The 20,193-nt window shown below is 33.6% G+C and overlaps 1 protein-coding gene across 1 annotated transcript; it reads right to left on the reverse strand.

Moving 5' to 3' along the window:
• Positions 1-486: 486 nt before the first annotated feature.
• On the reverse strand, positions 487-18,978 carry scamp2 (secretory carrier membrane protein 2). Its single transcript, XM_058767410.1, has 9 exons — positions 18,809-18,978; positions 13,540-13,623; positions 13,185-13,259; positions 12,990-13,104; positions 11,083-11,211; positions 9,620-9,779; positions 8,607-8,708; positions 1,690-1,807; positions 487-1,608 (listed from the first exon to the last, which is right to left on the reverse strand). The coding sequence occupies exons 1-9, from the start codon at positions 18,863-18,865 to the stop codon at positions 1,462-1,464; spliced, it is 987 nt and encodes a 328-aa protein (XP_058623393.1). The 5' UTR covers positions 18,866-18,978; the 3' UTR covers positions 487-1,461.
• Positions 18,979-20,193: the final 1,215 nt, after the last annotated feature.

Genomic DNA, 20,193 nt, shown 5'->3' on the forward strand with positions numbered 1-20,193 from the left:
AGCACATTGGCAAATTAAACACTATTAAATGCCCTTGAGTAAAGCAGGTTTCTAAATGGCAACAACTAAACATTAAACACTCAAGACATCCATCATTTTGCTTAAAAACGCAATTCGACATTTATTTTAAGTTCCATGCAAAGCATGCTGGGAACTGTCAGTGTTAGTTGTCAGCTGCAAAACAAGTGCTGCTGAACCTACTTGATAGTTTCACATTCGCCTACATAATTTAATCTAGTAGACTGCACATTTTAGAGAACTACGTTTATTGAAATCAGTCACGAAGAAAAACTATTCTGTTGTGTAGATCTCAAATAATATTGAGCAAATTGGACAATCTATGTTTTCCCGTTTTTTTTTTTAAGTGTATCTACAACCTAATAAAGGATATCTGAAATTCCTTGTGTTTGATATGATCACACGACTAAGAATTCTGCTCTAAATGCATTTGCTTTAATACCATAAATAAAAATGACTCGGACAAAATTTGTTAATCAGAAAAATTTTATTTGCTCAAAATAAACAAAAAAAAAAAAACAAGTACTTACACTGTTGAAAAATATCTTCTGATCTCATCTGACACAATTATATAACCCTTTCCAGCAAGTGGCATTTTGTGTGGCAAACCATTTTACCCATTTGTTTAAAAAGTTAGGACTTTCTAAGGCTAAAAAAAAAATCACCCATGTAAATTTAAGTCTGAGTACTAATCAAACTATTTTGATTTGACCGTTTACAATCAGTAGCCTAAAATAAGCTTGTACACATGGGAGGAAAAAACATTGCTTATCAAAAAACACACACCCAATGCAAAATCTACATCCCACCTTTAGTCTTACGATTAAGACAATACCAGTAATGTTCTCTGTGTCCGTCAAGATTCCGAGGTTGTCAAGGTTCTAATTATGCAAACATGGCCATGCCTCCACGGAATTCTGGGTGCATATCATTATTTTTTGGCACTAATATGGAATGCAGAATGTTTTCAGGAAATCAAATGATATATGAATCAAAGCTTTTATTTACAACTCTATAATCTTTAAAATTGTAGCAGAATTGTAACATCTAGACTCTCATGACATACACATATAATCATTGCTTTGAGAAGGTTTTGAGATCCTTCATGATCATTTTTTTTTTATTTAAAGAGACTCCTGTACCACTATGGATGACGGGGAAATATTAAATTACTTTATATACAGCATAACCAAGGTCAAAAAGGATACAGGACACAATTTCTGCGCACAAACAAATATACAAACACACTGATGAACATTTCAACTTCATACCTTCTGCTTCAAAACAAAAAAATAAACACGAAAGTAGTGCCTCTGCAGTCCACAGCGGGACCAAATCAAGATCCAGAACCAAAGCAGGTGAGCGGAGCTGGACTTTGGGTTCTGTGTGGACCGCCGGGACAGTGAGGGAAGAGATGCGGGATCTCGGTGGTGCTTTCTGGTTCTAGTTTCTCTGCATAGAGCTTTGGGCGGCTGTGGTGGCTGCATTGGCGGCTGCGGTCTGGAAGGTGCGGTTCGTGAGGACGCCTTGGGAGAATTCCTGCTGCGCCTTGTGGAAACTGGCGCCGGTGCGACGGTAGTGGGAATGAACCTGGGAAAGAATCGCACCAATGACAAAAAAATACAAACCAAAGAACCAGAGGTTTTCACTCAGAAATCGTGAGCTACTTACCATTTTCAGTAAAACGACCGCCAGTGCGGCAGTGGCCGTGAAGAAGGCCGCCACCACCATCATGATGACACCCACCGCTTTGTTACTGCCAATCGCTGCTATGGCACTGATCCAACCGCTGTAATTAAATGAACATCGATGAACCAATTTTATGCTTGTTTCTTCTAAATGATGCATTGTTACGAAAAATATGTGCATACAAAAGAATATTCTAGGAAGTTTACAAATTTTTTAGGAGTGCATACATTTTTTTTGCATTCACTTTTACAATGTACTATTTGTTTGATTTTGAACAAATTTCTAAATACTGAAAAGCAACCGTGTGTGTGCGTGCGTGTTATATATATATATATATATATATATATATATATATATATATATATATATACACACACATACATATTTAATATACGTCTCATTATATTACAATAGATTTATAATGTCATTTAAAAATGAGAGAAACAAAAATTATTTAAAAGAAAATTCTAAACAATTTTAAAAAATCTGAAACGCATATATTATAAGTTTATAAATAAATATTTTCTAAACAAAAATATTTTAAATATTGTAAACACAAATTCTAAAGAAATAATGAAAAGAAATTCTAAAACACACATACAATTTGTTTTATTTAGAATGAATTGTATATATAATATGACGATATAATATATATAAAATTCACAAAAATCTAACCTTTCATTGGATAATAAGAATTTAAAATGGGGGGAAATATCATTATGAAATAAATGTTTTTCTCAAATATACGTTGGACACAATTAACGGCACCCTTTTATTCAATACTTTTTGAAACCTCCATTTGCCAGTTTAACAGCTCTAAATGTTCTCCTATAATGCCTGAAGAGGTTAGAAAACACCTGACAAGAGATCAGAGACCATTCCTTCATCCAGAGTCACTCCAGACCCTTTAGATTCACAGCTCCATGTTGCTGCTTCTCTTCAGTTCACTCATGTTCTACAGGGTTCAGGTCAGAGGACAGGAACGACCAGCAGAAGCTTGGTTTTGTGCTCAGTGACCCATTTTGTGTTGATTTTGAGGTTTGTGTTTGGATTATTGTACGGTTGGAAGATCCAAACATGGCCCATTTTTTATCTGTTGGTATTTGATAGAATCCATGATGCCATGTGTCTAAACAAGATGTCCAGGACCTCCAGCAGAAATATAGGCCCACAACATCAAAAATACAGCAGTATATTTCATTGTACACATGGGGTACTTTTTATCCCTGTGTTCACCAAACCCATCTTGAGTGTTTGCTGCTAAAAAGCTCATTTTTTTAGTTTCATCTGACCATAGAAGCCAGTCCCATTTGAAGCTCCAGTCGTGTCTGATAACTGAATATGCTGGAGTTTGTTTTTGGATGAGCGAGGAGACTTTTTCTTGAAACCCTCCCGAACAACATGTGCTGATGTAGGCGCTGTTTGACAATATTTTCTTGTTGAGGTTTTCTGACCCCGAGACTCAACTATTTCCTGCAATTCTCCAGCTGTGGTCCTCGGAGAGTCTTTAGCCACTCAAACTCTCCTTCTCGCCGTGCATTAGGACGATATAGACACACGTCCTCTTCCAGGCAGTTTCCTAACATTTTATGTTGATTGGAAATTCTTAATTATTGCCCTGATGCTGGAAATGGGAAAAGGCTCTTTTCTTAAAGCCACTTCACTAATTTGTAAAGCTCAATTATCTTTTGCTGCACATCAGAAATATATTCTTTGGTTTTTCTCATTGTGATGGATGATTAAGGGAATTTGGGCTTTGTTTTCCCTACTATTTATATTTCTGTGAAACAGGAAGCCATGGCTGGATAATTGCATGTTCATAATCACCCTGGAGTGCTCAAAATTGTGAATATGAATGGGAATATACTTCAGAGATATGTTACTCATAAGAATTTCTAGAGGTGCCAATAATTGTGTCCAACGTGTATCTGAGAAAAACATTTATTTCATAATGATATTTCCCCCCATTTTAAATTCTTATTATCCAATGAAAGGTTAGATTTTTGTGAATTTTTAAAATAAAAGATCAAAAGGATTAACAATGCAGATTAATTTTCACAGCCTTCTTTGATCATATTTACCAAGGGTGCCGATATTTTTGGCCTTGACTGTATATATATACACACACACACACACATATACATATATATATATATACACAGTGAGGAAAATAAGTATTTGAACACCCTGCTATTTTGCAAGTTCTCCCACTTAGAAATCATGGAGGGTCTGAAATTGTCATCGTAGGTGCATGTCCACTGTGAGAGACATAATCTAAAAAAATCCAGAAATCACAATGTATGATTTTTAACTATTTATTTGTATGATACAGCTGCAAATAAGTATTTGAACACCTGTCTATCAGCTAGAATTCTGACCCTTAAAGACCTGTTAGTCTGCCTTTAAAATGTCCACCTCCACTCCATTTATTATCCTAAATTAGATGCACCTGTTTGAGGTCGTTAGCTGCATAAAGACACCTGTCCACCCCATACAATCAGTAAGAATCCAACTACTAACATGGCCAAGACCAAAGAGCTGTCCAAAGACACTAGAGACAAAATTGTACACCTCCACAAGGCTGGAAAGGGCTACGGGAAATTGCCAAGCAGCTTGGTGAAAAAGGTCCACTGTTGGAGCAATCATTAGAAAATGGAAGAAGCTAAACATGACTGTCAATCTCCCTCGGACTGGGGCTCCATGCAAGATCTCACCTCGTGGGGTCTCAATGATCCTAAGAAAGGTGAGAAATCAGCCCAGAACTACACGGGAGGAGCTGGTCAATGACCTGAAAAGAGCTGGGACCACTGTTTCCAAGGTTACTGTTGGTAATACACTAAGACGTCATGGTTTGAAATCATGCATGACACGGAAGGTTCCCCTGCTTAAACCAGCACATGTCCAGGCCCGACTTAAGTTTGCCAATGACCATTTGGATGATCCAGAGGAGTCATGGGAGAAAGTCATGTGGTCAGATGAGACCAAAATAGAACTTTTTGGTCATAATTCCACTAAACGTGTTTGGAGGAAGAAGAATGATGAGTACCATCCCAAGAACACCATCCCTACTGTGAAGCATGGGGGTGGTAGCATCATGCTTTGGGGGTGTTTTTCTGCACATGGGACAGGGCGACTGCACTGTATTAAGGAGAGGATGACCGGGGCCATGTATTGCGAGATTTTGGGGAACAACCTCCTTCCCTCAGTTAGAGCATTGAAGATGGGTCGAGGCTGGGTCTTCCAACATGACAATGACCAAGCACACAGCCAGGATAACCAAGGAGTGTCTCTGTAAGAAGCATATCAAGGTTCTGGCATGGCCTAGCCAGTCTCCAGACCTAAACCCAATAGAGAATCTTTGAGGGAGCTCAAACTCCGTGTTTCTCAGCGACAGGCCAGAAACCTGACTGATCTAGAGAAGATCTGTGTGGAGGAGGCCAAAATCCCTCCTGCAGTGTGTGCAAACCTGGTGAAAAACTACAGGAAATGTTTGACCTCTGTAATTGCAAACAAAGGCTACTGTACCAAATATTAACATTGATTTTCTCAGGTGTTCAAATACTTATTTGCAGCTGTATCATACAAATAAATAGTTAAAAAATCATACATTGTGATTTCTGGATTTTTTTTTTTAGATTATGTCTCTCACAGTGGACATACACCTACGATGACAATTTCAGACCCCTCCATGATTTCTAAGTGGGAGAACTTGCAAAATAGCAGGGTGTTCAAATACTTATTTTCCTCACTGTATATATTACACAGTGCCTTGCGAAAGTATTCATACCCCTTCATTTTTTTTGTTGCTGCCTTATGTTAAACTGCTTTAAATTACTTTTTTCCCCACATCAATCTACACTCCATACACAATGATTGTAAAGCAAAAAACAGGTTTTTAACAACGTTGCAAATTTATTAAAAATAAAAAACTAAAATGATTCCATTGCATAAGTATTCATACCCTTATCTGGGACTTTATTTAGCTCAGGAGTATACATATTTCTTGTAGATGTCACTACACTTCGAGTGCAGTTAACCTGTGGCAAATTCAATTGAATGGGTATGATTTGGAAAGGCACACACGTCTTAATAAAAGGTCTAACAGCTGATAATGCATATCAGAGCAAAAACCAAGCCCTGAAGTCCAAAGAACTGCCTGTAGAGCTCAGAAACAGGTTTGCGTCAAGCCACAGATCTGAGGAAAAGTTCAGAAAAAATTCTGCTTCATTGAAGTTTCACAGAAGCATGCAGTCTCTGTTACCCTTAATGGAAGAAGTTTGAAACAACCAGGACTCTTCCTAGATCTAGCCTCCTGGCCAAACTGAGCAACTGATGGAGAAGGGCTTTGGTTAGACTGGTGACCAAGAACATGATGGTCACTCTAGTTGAGCTCCATGATCATATATGCAGATGAGAGAAACCTACAGAAGGACAAACATCAATGCAACACTCTAACGATCTGGACTTTATGGCGGTGTGGCCAGACTCAATCCTCTCTTCAGTTAAGACACATGAAAACACACTTGGAATTTACAAAAAAGCAACTAAAGGACCCTCAGACTGTGAGAAACATCCAAACATCACGTTTGAAGGAAACCAGCTCTGATCATCACCTGCACAGTAGCATCCCAGCAGTAAAGTGTGCTGGTAGCAGCCTCATGCTGTGGGGCTGTTTTTCAGTGGCAGGGTCTGAGGGACTCGTCAGAGTAGAAGAAAAGCTCAATGCACCAAAATATTGAGACAGCCTTAATGAAAACCCAGTCCAGAGCATTCAAAACCTCAGACTGGGCAGAAGGTTTACCTTCCAACAGGACGATGACCCTAAACACACAGCAAGAGTGGCTCATAGACAACTCTGTGAATGTCCTTGAGTGGCTCAGCCACAGCCTGGGATTGAACCCAATCAAGTATTTCTGGAGAAACCTGAAAATGTGCATCTGCCCCCATCCAACCTGACAGAGCTTGAGAGGTGAAGAGGTGAGGTGAAGAATGGCAGATAATTGCCAAATGATGATGTGCAAAGCTTGTCGCATCAAACAAAAAAAGACTTGAGACTGTAAAGGTGCTTCAGCTTAATATTTAGTTCAGGGTATGAATACTTATGCAATGTACTTATTTTATTTTATTTTTTTTAATTTACGAAGTTGACAATTCTGTTTTTGCTTTGTCAGTATGGTGTATGGAGTGTAGATTGATGTGGGAAAAAAAAGTAATTTGAAACAGTTTAACATAAGGCAGCAACATAAAATGGGGGAAGAAAATGAAGGGGTATGAATACTTTTGCAAGGCACTGTATATATATATATATATATACACATACACATTTATTTTAATCATGACAATTCTCTGAAGATTTTAGCATGGTGATGTTTATGACATGTTGATGTATTTGGTCTTGGCGGAATAGATCTGCTACGCTGCTGCTGAATTGCTGCTGCTGTTGGTTATTGCTGTAGTTGTAGATTATTGCTGCTACAAGCAAGTACAAGAACTTGCTACTGCCAGTGCTTACGGCGATACGGTGCTGTGAGTATTTAAGACATACTGCTGCTGCACAAATAGCATATAAAATAACTAGGGCTGGGTTTTGACAAATTTCACGATTCGATTTGATTCTCATTCACAAACTTGCGATTCGATTACCGATTCGATTTAATATCGATTTATTCAAGCATAAATTAAACATTGAAGAACAGTAACATTTATAATGAATGTGTTATATGGTGCAGCAAAAGGCCCCTCTCTACAGTTTATGGTTACCAAGTATGTTTTTCTGAGGTAAATGTGACGTTACGTGACATTGTTTACAAGCTGTTATATTGACGTCTTTGCGCGGCTGAAACACTGATTGAGCGATTACATGAGACAAGATACGGATTGTAAAGTTGTACTCTTTCTTTTAACTTACCTTCGGATGTTTAGTCATGTTTATTTTGTGATGAAACTGGTATTAAAGCAGAGGAGATTATTGGGATTTAAGAATCGATATCATTCCATAAAAATGAGAATCGATTAATATCGAGATATCAATATTTTTTACCCAGCCCTAAAAATAACCCGTAGCAGATCTATACAGGTGGAACTGGGGAAGGTGGTGGGTTTCAGAGGAACTCTGAAAGCATGCTGCAAATGCTCAAGTGAATGCAAACCAGCTATTTAAATGTAAAGCAGCAAGCTCATTGGCTGCGTATGCAACATGAACCAATCAGCTTGTGCCAAGTCGTTTAACGCTCTGAATATCATCAGTTACGTTAACAACCCGTCAGCCTGCGTCATCAAAAGTTTCATGACTGAACTATACATACATATATATATATATATATATATATATATATATATATATTCTAATTATATTCTATAAAATTGTGAATAATATCAAAATAAATGCATATCTAAAAATAAACAGAATAAAATTTCAAAATGCTGAATCTGAATCAATCATTCCAGGGAGTCTCATAACAATATTTTCATAATAGTCTAAATAATCTTGAGAAAATAATGTTATTAATGGAAGAGAACTGAGAAATCAAGCATGTTTCTATCAGGCTTCAAAGGCTGACGAGTGCTGCTTTAAGAGGAAAACAAAGCAAGAAGTTTAAAGAGCGAGAAGACGTACTTCAGACAGGAAGCAAGAGTTTTAAAGGAAGTCCAGCAGCAGAAAACCGTTAGTGCAGGAAGAGATACTCGTCAAAGAGACAGAAGAGAGAGCCGAGCATCAGAAAGTCATCTGTCACACGGGAGAAACACAAACGTCCAGCTCAGAGATGTTTGGGTGAAATATTCCTTTAATACTCCCTAAATAAATATTACTGCCTAATTATTGCCTAATTAAACATCACTAATGAATTGTAAAGCAGAATGAAGTGCAGGGGAGCTGTATAGAGCGGTCTCAACTGTACCTGTTGCCCCATCTCGGGATGCCCACGCTCTGAATCACAGACACGACGATCTGAGCGAAGAAAATGAAGAAGAAGAAGAAGAAATTGAAGGAGCTGTCAGTCCTGAAAGAGAAGGAAATATACTTATCATTGAGAAGAAAGAGACTTGCTGACAATGAAAAAAAATGTAAATATTAAATGAAAAACTTCAACATTCAGAAAATCAGAAATGTTGCCTCGGCAACTAGCTGAAAATAAAATAAAATTTGTTGAAATGCTAAAATTACTCAAAATTAAATTCTAACTGTTCAAAATCAAATGTTATATATTGCTATATTAGACACAGCTATTTTTTTTACATGCACATTATATACTGATGAGCAGAATTTATTTATGAAAATATTTTTTTAATAATTAACATTTTCATTTAATATTATAATTGATTATAATTGTAATAATTATAATATTTATGGAAATATATTAAATCTATTTTAGTAATTATTTTAGGTACAGATATTTTAATACATTAAAATAATAAAAATAAAATAACAAAATATTAATACAACACTATAATTGTATACAAATATTTCAGAGAACCTCATAATAACATTCTCATAATAGTGTCTCAAAATTAAAGATGTCAAATACTAAATTTACTAAAACTGAAATAAATTAAAGCTAAATATAAAAAACAATAATAAAAATAAAAGTTAAAAATGAAAATTACTCAAATTTAAACTAAAATAAAATTGAAAATAAAAGCCATTTCAAAATATTAATAAACACTATAATAGTATACAAATATTCCAGAGAGTCTCATAATAATGGTCTCATAATACAGTCTCAAAATTGAAAACTGAAAATGTAAAAATAAAGGCTAATTCTAAACATTAATAAACACCAAAATAGTATACAAATATTCGTGATAACGTCTCAAAACTGTAGCAAGTGTCAGAAATGCATCTATCGTGGAAGTGGCGTAAACAGCATGATGTGATGTGATGGTTTGAACGCTGTTGGAGACAGAGACTGACCTGAAGGCTTTATAGACGGGTCTGAACCAGCAGAGGAAGGAGCAGGGAGCGAACAGGATGAACCAGAGGATGGACAGACCGAAGTCCACGCCTGCGTCTGTGTTAGTGGTGAACTCAGCTAGACAGGCCAGAACGTTCAGAAACAGCGTCACACACTGCCCTGCAAACACACACACACACACACACACACACATTAAACATACGGCCGACAGAGTCCAACTCAATCTGATTACATACATTATCTATCAAACAAACACATAATATAATGTTTTCTTCAGCATTCAATGTTAAATTGTATTACAGCCATGACATTTTGAAATGATGTAAGTTTTTTTTTTTTATTATATAATAAAAAGAAAACTGATAGAATAGAAAAATAATAGAGCAAGCTAGTGTTAGAGGCCTTTTTTGCGTTTGTTAATTGTATAATAAATGAAAAGAAAACAAATAGAATACAAAAAGATTAAAGAAGCTAGTGTTAGGTATTTTTTTTAGTAAATGAATAGAGTGCAAGTCTAAAAGGGGCACGTTTGTTTTTTTAAGAATAGAATTAGAATAGAGTGCTAGAGTTAGAGGGTCAAATAAAGATTATATACATCTAATATTACATATATTTTCATATCAGTACTGTTATTGTTAACTAAAACTAATTAACTACCAAATAGTTAGTAAAAACTATTAAAAATGTAGCTGCAATAATATAAAATATAAATATTACATGGAAACGTTTACAATTGAAAAATTAGAAATGCTTTCTTTGGCAACTAACTAAAATAAAATAGGTTTAAGTTATAAAATATAATAATAATAATAATAATAATAATAATACTACATTTAAAAAAATTTAAACAGGAAATATTAAAAATAAAACAACTTTGTGTTGAAAACTTTTTTTTTTACTCGGAACAGCATCTGGAATAAGGAATGTGTAAAAAAAAAAAAAAAGCTCGTAAAAAGTATTTAAAAATATTTTGGATAACTGAAATAAATATTACCATCGAATAATTACCCTGGCGACTAACAGAAATAAAACAAGAAAGTTCAAATACTTTATACTTATATGTAAATTACTAAAACTGAAATAAGAATAAATTAAAGCAAAGTAAAAAATATATATTATATTATAATTATTTAAATAATTTAAAAACTAATAAAATGACAAAACTAAATTACTAAAACTTAAAATAAAATTGAAATTAAAACTAAAAATATAAAATAAAATTCAATTCAAAATATGAATACATATTATAATAAATATTATGTAATTAATACTAAAATAACACTTAGTTTTATGTTAAACAAGAAAATAAAATCAGAATTAAGAATTGACTGGACGGTGAAAAGTTTTTGTTTTTTGTAAGAAAACAAATAAACAGATACAACTTTATTTACTTGTATCAACATTCAAAATAAGATCAGGAAATGATCATTTAGACTTGATGTGTTGAGGCCTGTAAACTCACACATCCACAGGTAATAGATCATTTTGCAGAGTCTCTGATGTTCCTGCGGGATCTCCTCAGAGAAGTCCTGGTAGAAGCAAGGCTTGATGGGAAAGAATTTGGGAAGAGGAGGCCAGTTGTTCTGTTTGCCTGAGGAGAACAAGTGTGAGGTGAGACAGCCACCGATATCCCACAATCCTTAGCAGCAACCTGTCAAACCCTCACAACAAATAAAGGCACCATTTACTTGTCTGTTGATTTATGCAACTGTTTGAATTCAGATGCGTGTAAACTAACTCAGAATGGAATATTAGCATACTGTGCACCATATACTGAATATTATTATTTTTTAAATAATTTCATGTTCATAATCACCCTGGAGAGCTCAAAATTGTGAATATGAATGGGAATATACTTCAGAGATATTTTACTCATAAGAATTTCTAGGGGTGCCAATAATTGTGTCCAACGTGTATTAGAGAAAAACATTTATTTCATAATGATATTTCCCCTCATTTTAAATTCTTATTATCCAATGAAAGGTTCGATTTGTTAATTTTTTAAATAAAAGATCAAAAGGATTAACAATGCAGATTAATTTTCACAGCCTTCTTTGATCTTATTTACCAAGGGTGCCGATATTTTTGGTCATGACTGTTCATTAAATTTATATTTTTTATTTAATTACTATTTTATTATATTAAAACTTATTTTATTTCAGCTAGTTGGCAAAGCAATTTTTAATGATGACAAGACAATTCTCATTTTCTTTTAGTTGAAGTTAACTAAAACCAGTGTTATTTTAGTATCGTTGAGACGCTATTATAGTTTTTATTAATATTTTAAATTTGTTTTTATTTTTATCTTTTCTTTTATATAATTTCATAGTTCTAAAAGAAATAAAAAGCTATTTAATTTATATGCATTTTAGTAATTTTGTTGTTTTTGTCATTTTTCTTGCTTCTAGTTTTTATTTAAAAGTGATTTAAAACTACTTTTAGTAGTACTTTTTAGCTTTAGTTATTTTAGTAGATCAAGTTAAACTAAATTAAAATGAGCAATATACAAGTTTATATTTTTGTATTATTATAATTTATTTTACTTAATTTAAAGTTTACTTTATTTCAAATAATGTTTTTTAGGCTTCAGTTTTATTTGAACTATAATAACCCTGACTAAAACTAAAACGTAATACAAATTGTTTAGACATATTTCAACAAAACAAAAACTAATAAAAATTACAAAAACACAAAACAAAATTACTAAAACTTTAACTAAAATGTCAAAGAAAACCAAAAACGTAAATATTAACAAAAACTATAATAGTTTATCAATACTAATGATAGCACTGCATGTTTAATTGAGCAAATGGCATCAAGTTATCTTGCATTTTAGTGGCATTTTGTATAAAAATGTATAATTACACTATTTCGATAGTCCACTTTAGACATTCTACGAACTATAAGTAACTTTGTAACTACATGTCAACTAATTCTCATTAATTTGCAGCTACATGTCTACTAACTCTCAGTAGGGTAGGTTTAGGGTTAGTAGAATAAGTTGACATATACTTGCAAAGTTTCTCATAGTCAGCATGTTGTATGTTGTGGACCCATCAAAATAAAGTGTTAGAAGCTATTAAGCAGAGAGTCTACTAATACTCTAATGACTGCTAGTTGACGTGTAGTTGCAAAGTTACTTACTGTTAGTAGAATGTCTAAAGTGTACTATCGAAATAAAGTGTTACCAAATGTATCATAACTTGTGCCAGTCTGATTAAGAAACCATGGCTGTGATTACTTTTAGTTTATTCATCACACTGAAAGTGCAAGGTGAAGTCAGATGCATTGTGGGCTACTGTATGTGAATGTAATCGGTCATCCGGGCTCCTAGTATTCACACAGCAGATACAGAGAGGTGTGTGTTACCTGTCGGCGCTCCTCTGCTCTGCAGATCTTGTTCTCGTCGGTCAAGCTCGGCTGCTTTCCTCTCCAGCTCCTCCTGCTGCTTGAGCAGATTGGCCTGCGCAGCTGCAGCCACGGCCTGCGCAGACAGACACGGGGTCGTTAGAGCCTATCAGATGTGTGTGTGTGTGTGTGTGTATGTGTGTGTGAGACGCTGACCTGTGGACTGGGCTCCACTGACGGCTGCAGGACAGCGGGTTGAGACGGGCCGCTGGAGGCCGGGATGGTGCTTCCCTGATGGAAAAACCAGCAATTACTGGGATTTTAATTCATGATAAAATGCAAAACGCTGGTATTTTGTATCATATTGCTGCTGGAGCATTACATCACTTGGGGTTGTATCTTGACGTTTAAACTGTTTTACAGTGGAACAAATGAGTTTAACCGTGGTAAAATCAGCGGAGCTCATGGCCTCAAGTAACTTATTGCTTTATTACATCAGAGTTCAGAGCACAATTATGGCTCTGCTAAAGATATTAATCTGACACAATCACTGAAAGAGTGCTAGACTCACCGTCACGGAGTTGCCATCAGGAAATGGACTGAAACTTTCAATGTGATCGACTCCAGAGTTGGTCACCTGAGTGACAGACGGATCCTGAAAGAGATGAACACTATCATTATTAATATTATTAAATAATAATGAATTTATATATTATACATACATAGAAGGATGGGCACACAATTAATAATAAACAATATTACTTACAAACACACACACATTTATATTTGATTATATATATATCTCTCAAATGTACGTTTGTGCGTTTGTAAATAATATTGTTTATTAACTGTATACCCTATCCTTTGTATGATATATAAATGAATATACATAAAGTGTGTTTGTAACTATCTAAATATTAGAAGAAAATTGTAATAAAATTTTTCAATACTGAGCAATTTAATTGATATATGTTATTAGAATTATTACAAAATTACAATATGCTTACAATGTGCTTAAACATATATATATATATATATATATATATTACACAAACAATTAATTTAGAAATGTTGATTGAAATTACAAAAAAGTTGATTGAAATTACTAAAACTGAAATTAAAGCTTTAATAATAATAATAATAATAATAACAGTAACAACAACAACAATAATAACAAAAGCACATTACAAAATTACTAAAACTTAAGGAAATAAAATAAAGTAATATTTATTTTAAATATTTATAAATTTTATATATATATATATATATATATATATATATATATATACACACACACAGTAATAAAATATAAAATAAATAAAATATAAAATGAAATTAGATTAAAAACTAAAAATGTAGAACTGGTGCTTTAGCAACTAAAATTCTAAATGACTAAAAATTACTAAAATTACTAATTTCTTATACTTCATGGATCCAGGCCAATTGAAAGCATGATATATGAGTGTTTTACTGAGTCACATGCCTCTATTACAATACGCAGTGACATCATCGCAGAGAGTTAAATAGGTCACAATCATCTGACAATATTTGAGATGCCTCTGTGGTCACGACGAGGAACCAAAATCCATCCTTCCTTACAGGCTAATTCAGCTCGTACTGTCCATCAGCTTACCATTTCAAACCACAGCAAATACACTGAAGCTGCTGAGCTTCATCTCTACAAGCTATGAAGAATAAAATGAGTGGTGTTTGCCCATGAATAACTTGTTTCCATAATGCCAAGGTATTCTAGTTTGAGTTATTCTCACGAGAACAACATAATCTAAACATCTGTTCAAAGTGCATGTTCATCCAGCAGACGGAGAACATTCACTGATTATTAATGTGACTGTTCAGTACTCATTAATCACATCTGGCACTCCACGAGTCCGTCAGGACAGGACTCTGCAGGAAGAGACGCAGTGTTTACCCGGTGCGGGACACATTAAAGACAACAGACACGGAGAACTTCCTTCATCCTCTAAAGCAGAAAGATCCAAGACAAATCAAAGAGCATCTTAAAGGGTCAAATCACGAGAAACCAAATTCACTGAAACGAAGCTGCAAAATGTTCTTGTTCCAAACGGACATTTTCAGCCAAAGTATGATATGCAATTTTTGCATTTGACTGTGTCTCTGCGGTCTGTCCTGACAAACACACCTGCTCTCATTCCCACAGGCCTCCACAGAAACTCACCGCAGACATTAATAACAGAATCACAACAAACTTTATTAGAAAGACCCATATTGTACTTTTTGTTCTTAAATTTGTGGTCATTTGTAATATTATCTGCATTTCAGTCTTATTTAAAGTGAAACCATGTCACTGTGTTAAGTTTAAATAACTGTTGTATTGCCATTATTTCAATGGGATAGAAAAATAAAAACCATATATAATACAATAAGGCAAGGGAAGGCAAGTTAATTTATAGGGAAGCACGATATTGGATTTTTGCCGATATGCCGATATTTTTCAATTCAAAAGATGCAGTAGTAACCTTAACGTTTTATTTTAGGATTTAACATTTGTAGATGGTCTAAAGCAAAAGAGCTGTAAAAATATTTTAGAGATCATAATTTGTTTAAAAAATATATAACATATTACACATTAATGAATAAATCAGTATATATAGAATTATTTAATTTACAAGTATCATGTAACATGATTTTTTTTTTTTTTTTTTATTCATGTAAGCTATAGATTCTGACCTTTAAATCAAAACATACTCATGATTTTATGACATCAATTACTGCTTTATTTAATCAGAAACACAGTGTTATTTGTGTATTTTACTTTCATTTTATTAGAAGTAGGCCAACAGCACCCCCTACAGAATTAAAACTCCTTACTGAACGGGCTTTAGGACCCGGGGGAGGCTACTGCTGCACATGCTATTACTGTTTACTCTATCATACATCGACCGCATCATTCTGTACGTGCATTCTCAGTTTAAATGCAGCGATCCAAAACAGTGAATCTAATTATCATTCAGGCAAAACTTTGCTTCAAGAATGAGCCACGCTGCTGACGTGATCTAATCGCTAGCACACCCTGAGCACATGTGAGTTAATGTATTCCTCTTATCGGCGAGACATATCGGCATAATTTTTCATATCGGGCCGATGCCGATATTTACATTGAAAGCCGATATCGGTCCGATAATATCGTGCATCCCTATTAATTTATATGGCACATTTCATACACAATGGTAATTCATAGAGCTTTAGATAAAAGGAATTAAAATAAAAAATAATCACAATAATGTAATCAAGGAATTCAAATTTTAAAATGATTTAAAAAATGATTTAAAATGAATTAAAACAATTAAGACGACATAAAATTATGAATATTACTGGAGACGTTTTATTTTTATTTTTTTAAATGTTCTGAATTCAATTGTTTTTTTAATAATTTCATACATGACTTAAAATGATAAATTATACTACAAAAGCAACCTGTGATGTGTCTGTGTGCATCAGTCAGCAGCTTACACTTAAATACACTTCAAATGTCAAATGCATTGAGAAAAAAACAGTTATTTTCAATTGTAATAATATTTCACAATATTACTGTATTTTTATCAAATAAATGCAGCCTTGGTGAGCAGAAAAGACATCCTTTATAAATATTATTTCAGCAAATTATAATTTAATAATAATAATAATAATTGATATTATAAATAAGCATATTTATAATTTTATAATATTATAATATTAAATATAATATTATAATTAAATTATAATTAATAAAAATTGTGCGATTACATACGTCATATTTTTACTTTTAAAACTATGCGTGGGACTATTAAAGTTAACTGCATAAAAGCAAAAACGATTTTTAATTTTATAAATGACTTTACATTTAATTATAAATGGAAAGTAGAAGGCTGTTAGATAACATACAGTAGTAGTCTTATTAAAATAATTTTTACATTTTCAGCAAATATAGATTACTAAAATCTGAGAAAGCACAATACGTCATAAATAGAACAGAAGTATTTTCGCAATTAATTGCGTTAGTATTAGTAGTATTTTAACAAGAAATTACACACCTAACCTTTAAATGTGTAGAACTGCACGTTAAATTCCTGAAAAGATGTCTGACGTTCAACTAGCTGGGTCAATGACATTATGGAGTATAAACCCATGCACGATGGTTCAGATATCTGAATCTTTAACTACAGATCAACTGACGGTAAGACACTGACGCCTTAGACAAACTCTGTGTGCACATGTGATCCGCAGAGCATCTCTCCACACACTTCCCTACAGCCATTCTCTATTATGCAACGTAATAACTGTCACAGACTCAGCACAACATCACTGCTCAAATCAATGCTTGTGTCACTAAACATCTCAATTCTTATTGTATTGCAGCAGACATGCGATCTGTGATTGCCTTCGAGGGGAGCTGGAGTATCTCACAGGAATGTTTGCTTTGTCCAGAACTCAATATTCTGCTGCATTAAAGATGGAAGAAACAGATGGCAACTACATCAGACTCCAGACAACGAAAACACAGCAAAGATGCCAGATGACAAACAGACTGTGTCTGTGTGCATCAGTCAGCAGCTTACACTTCATACACTTAATATGTCAAATAAATTTACAATAAAAGTCTTTACAATATTTTTCATCAAATAAATGCAGCTTTGGTGAGCATAATAGACTATAATGAAATGTTTAATAGTCAAATTCATGTTATTTAAGCATGTTATAATTTCATAATGATAATGTGTGTGTGTGTAATGTTAAATATATTATTATTACTACTACATTATGAGTATAAATTAAGAGACTACTATTAAATTGTGCTTTTGTCAAACAGCACAACTATTAAAATCAACTGCACAAAACGTTAATAATCATTATTATATAATGTATATATTATTCTTTAAGTGCATGCCATGTTTTTACTTTTAAAAACTGTGCATTTTTCACACTGCGGAACTATTAAAACATTCATGAATGCACCTAAAATACAAATACATTCATATTTACATACACTTTAATCTAAAACTTTGTCAAATACCCTGTCAAAATCCCGACCTATGAATAATATAACATAACATATAATGCAACATATGTGTTTGTTTATTATTGTTGTTTTATTGCATTCCATGTTTTTACTTTTATAATTTGTGCATTTGTCACACAGCAGATTTATTGAAATTAACTGCAAAAAAAGTGTGTGTGTGTGTGTGTAAATGCAAATGAAAAAGCATGTAATATACATGCACACATATTTTGTATTTACATACATTTTAACCTAGAATTTTACTACTTTTGATTTTTTTTTTTAAATATACACCACTGCGAGATGAGATCCTGACCTTTTGCATTGTATATTTTATCATCTGTCATGTTAGTTATTGATTTCACTTAATATGGAAAATGCACTGTGCAGAAAACACAGTGGCAGCCCTGCATGCCCTGATCAAGGAAATATGAGGGGGGTTTATGTAATGCATTTCAGCTTGATTGTGCGGCCTTTAGTGCGCATGAGGACGAATCCCAGGTGATCAGAGCCTCGCAGTGACTCACAGAGCTTCATCATGCAGGCAGTTAGAGAGTTATAGAGCTCGACTCTGTTGTGACATTAATAGGAGTGGCGCTCTGGCCTTCAGCGTGTCACCTAACCTGCGCGGATCCACACCCTTCACCAGCGACAGCTAACTAACCAGCTAACCAACTAACCAGCGCACCGGCGACCGTGACACGTCAACAGCCGAACCGAACTCATCTGACCCAAAACTCCCCATCAGCAGCAGCACAAACCCCGCTGAACTGCCCCAAACTTCAGCTCAAACCCTCCGAAGCGCTTCTCCTGTGTTCCTCACCTGGAAGGGATTGACGTCGACTGGATCTTCAAACGGGTTGGAGTCAAATCCCGACATTATAATGGGCTTTATCCGCCTTTAGAGTCCAAACTGAGCGGCACCGGAGCTGCGATCTCTGCTGTTTCCTCTCTGCGCTTCCGTAGTGAGTGCGTGCGTGACGCGCGTGCGTCGTGACGTCATCAGGCGACGTGCACGGTTGGTAGTTTTATGGTAAACACAAGCATTAAATTCACAAATGAAATGTTCTGATTGTTAATTTAAATTCGACCTTTTTTTTTTTTTTTTTTTTTATGGAAAACGATTTTCTAAAAGAGTTTTTGAAAATATTAGCACTTACCCTATTTTATTATAAAAACACGCATTATTTATTTATTCATTTTATTTTTTGGTGATCAGTGGTTTTATTTCAGTTTTGCATGTTTTCTTTAAAATTAATGTTTGAATAATTTTTCATTGATTATTTTTAATGTGATAGAAAATATAAAAACATATATAAAAAAAAAAAAACAGGTCTGGATCCGGGATCCTCCCTATTATTTTGAATAGAAATATAATTAGGCTATATTAAAGAAATATGTATAAGTTTTATAGTTGTTTATAGGTTATATATAGTGTTTTTAATTATTAAAAATACAAACAAATGCTCTTTACTACATTGTATTTAAATTTTTTTGTTTGTTATTACAATTGTGCTCATTTGCAATTCACTTCATTCGTTGTCTTATTTAGAGCTGAAATGTCAAAATGTTATGCTTGCATTTTTGTTGTATTGCAAATATTTTGATAGGATGGAAAAAGCAATGTCATGCTGTACTTGTTTTGTGAACATGTAAAGCAAAAATCTGTTTATTATTATATATTATTAAAATAATTTTTTAACATTTACTTATTTTATAGTTTGCACAATTTACCCGGATATACTTTGTTAAAAGTTGTTTATTATACTTAATACTAAAGTACTTTATACTCTTCGTTTTAATTATACTGAATTAAATTAAATCTCTCTCTCTATTGTTTTATAATATGAAAATAATTATTTACATTTAGTCATTTAGCAGACACTTTTATCCAAAAGAGTCAGCACAACGCAGTAGCAAGGTTTTTTTTTTTTTTTTTAACTATATAATAAAAAGAAAATGGATAGAATACAAAAAGAAATAGAAGCTAGTGTTAGAGGCCTTTTTTGCTTTTGTTAATTGTATAATAAATAAAAAGAAAACAAATAGAATACAAAAAGATTAGAGAAGCTAGTGTTCGTTTTTTTAATTTTTTTTTTTTTATTGATCTATTTATTTATTTTAAACAAGCAGTTAGTAAATGAATAGAGTGCAAGTCTAAAAGGGGCACGTTTTTTTAAAGAATAGAATTAGAATAGAGAGTGCTAG

The sequence above is a fragment of the Onychostoma macrolepis genome, chromosome 25 (genome assembly GCF_012432095.1).
Source record: "Onychostoma macrolepis isolate SWU-2019 chromosome 25, ASM1243209v1, whole genome shotgun sequence".
Classification (NCBI taxonomy): Eukaryota; Metazoa; Chordata; class Actinopteri; order Cypriniformes; family Cyprinidae; genus Onychostoma; species Onychostoma macrolepis.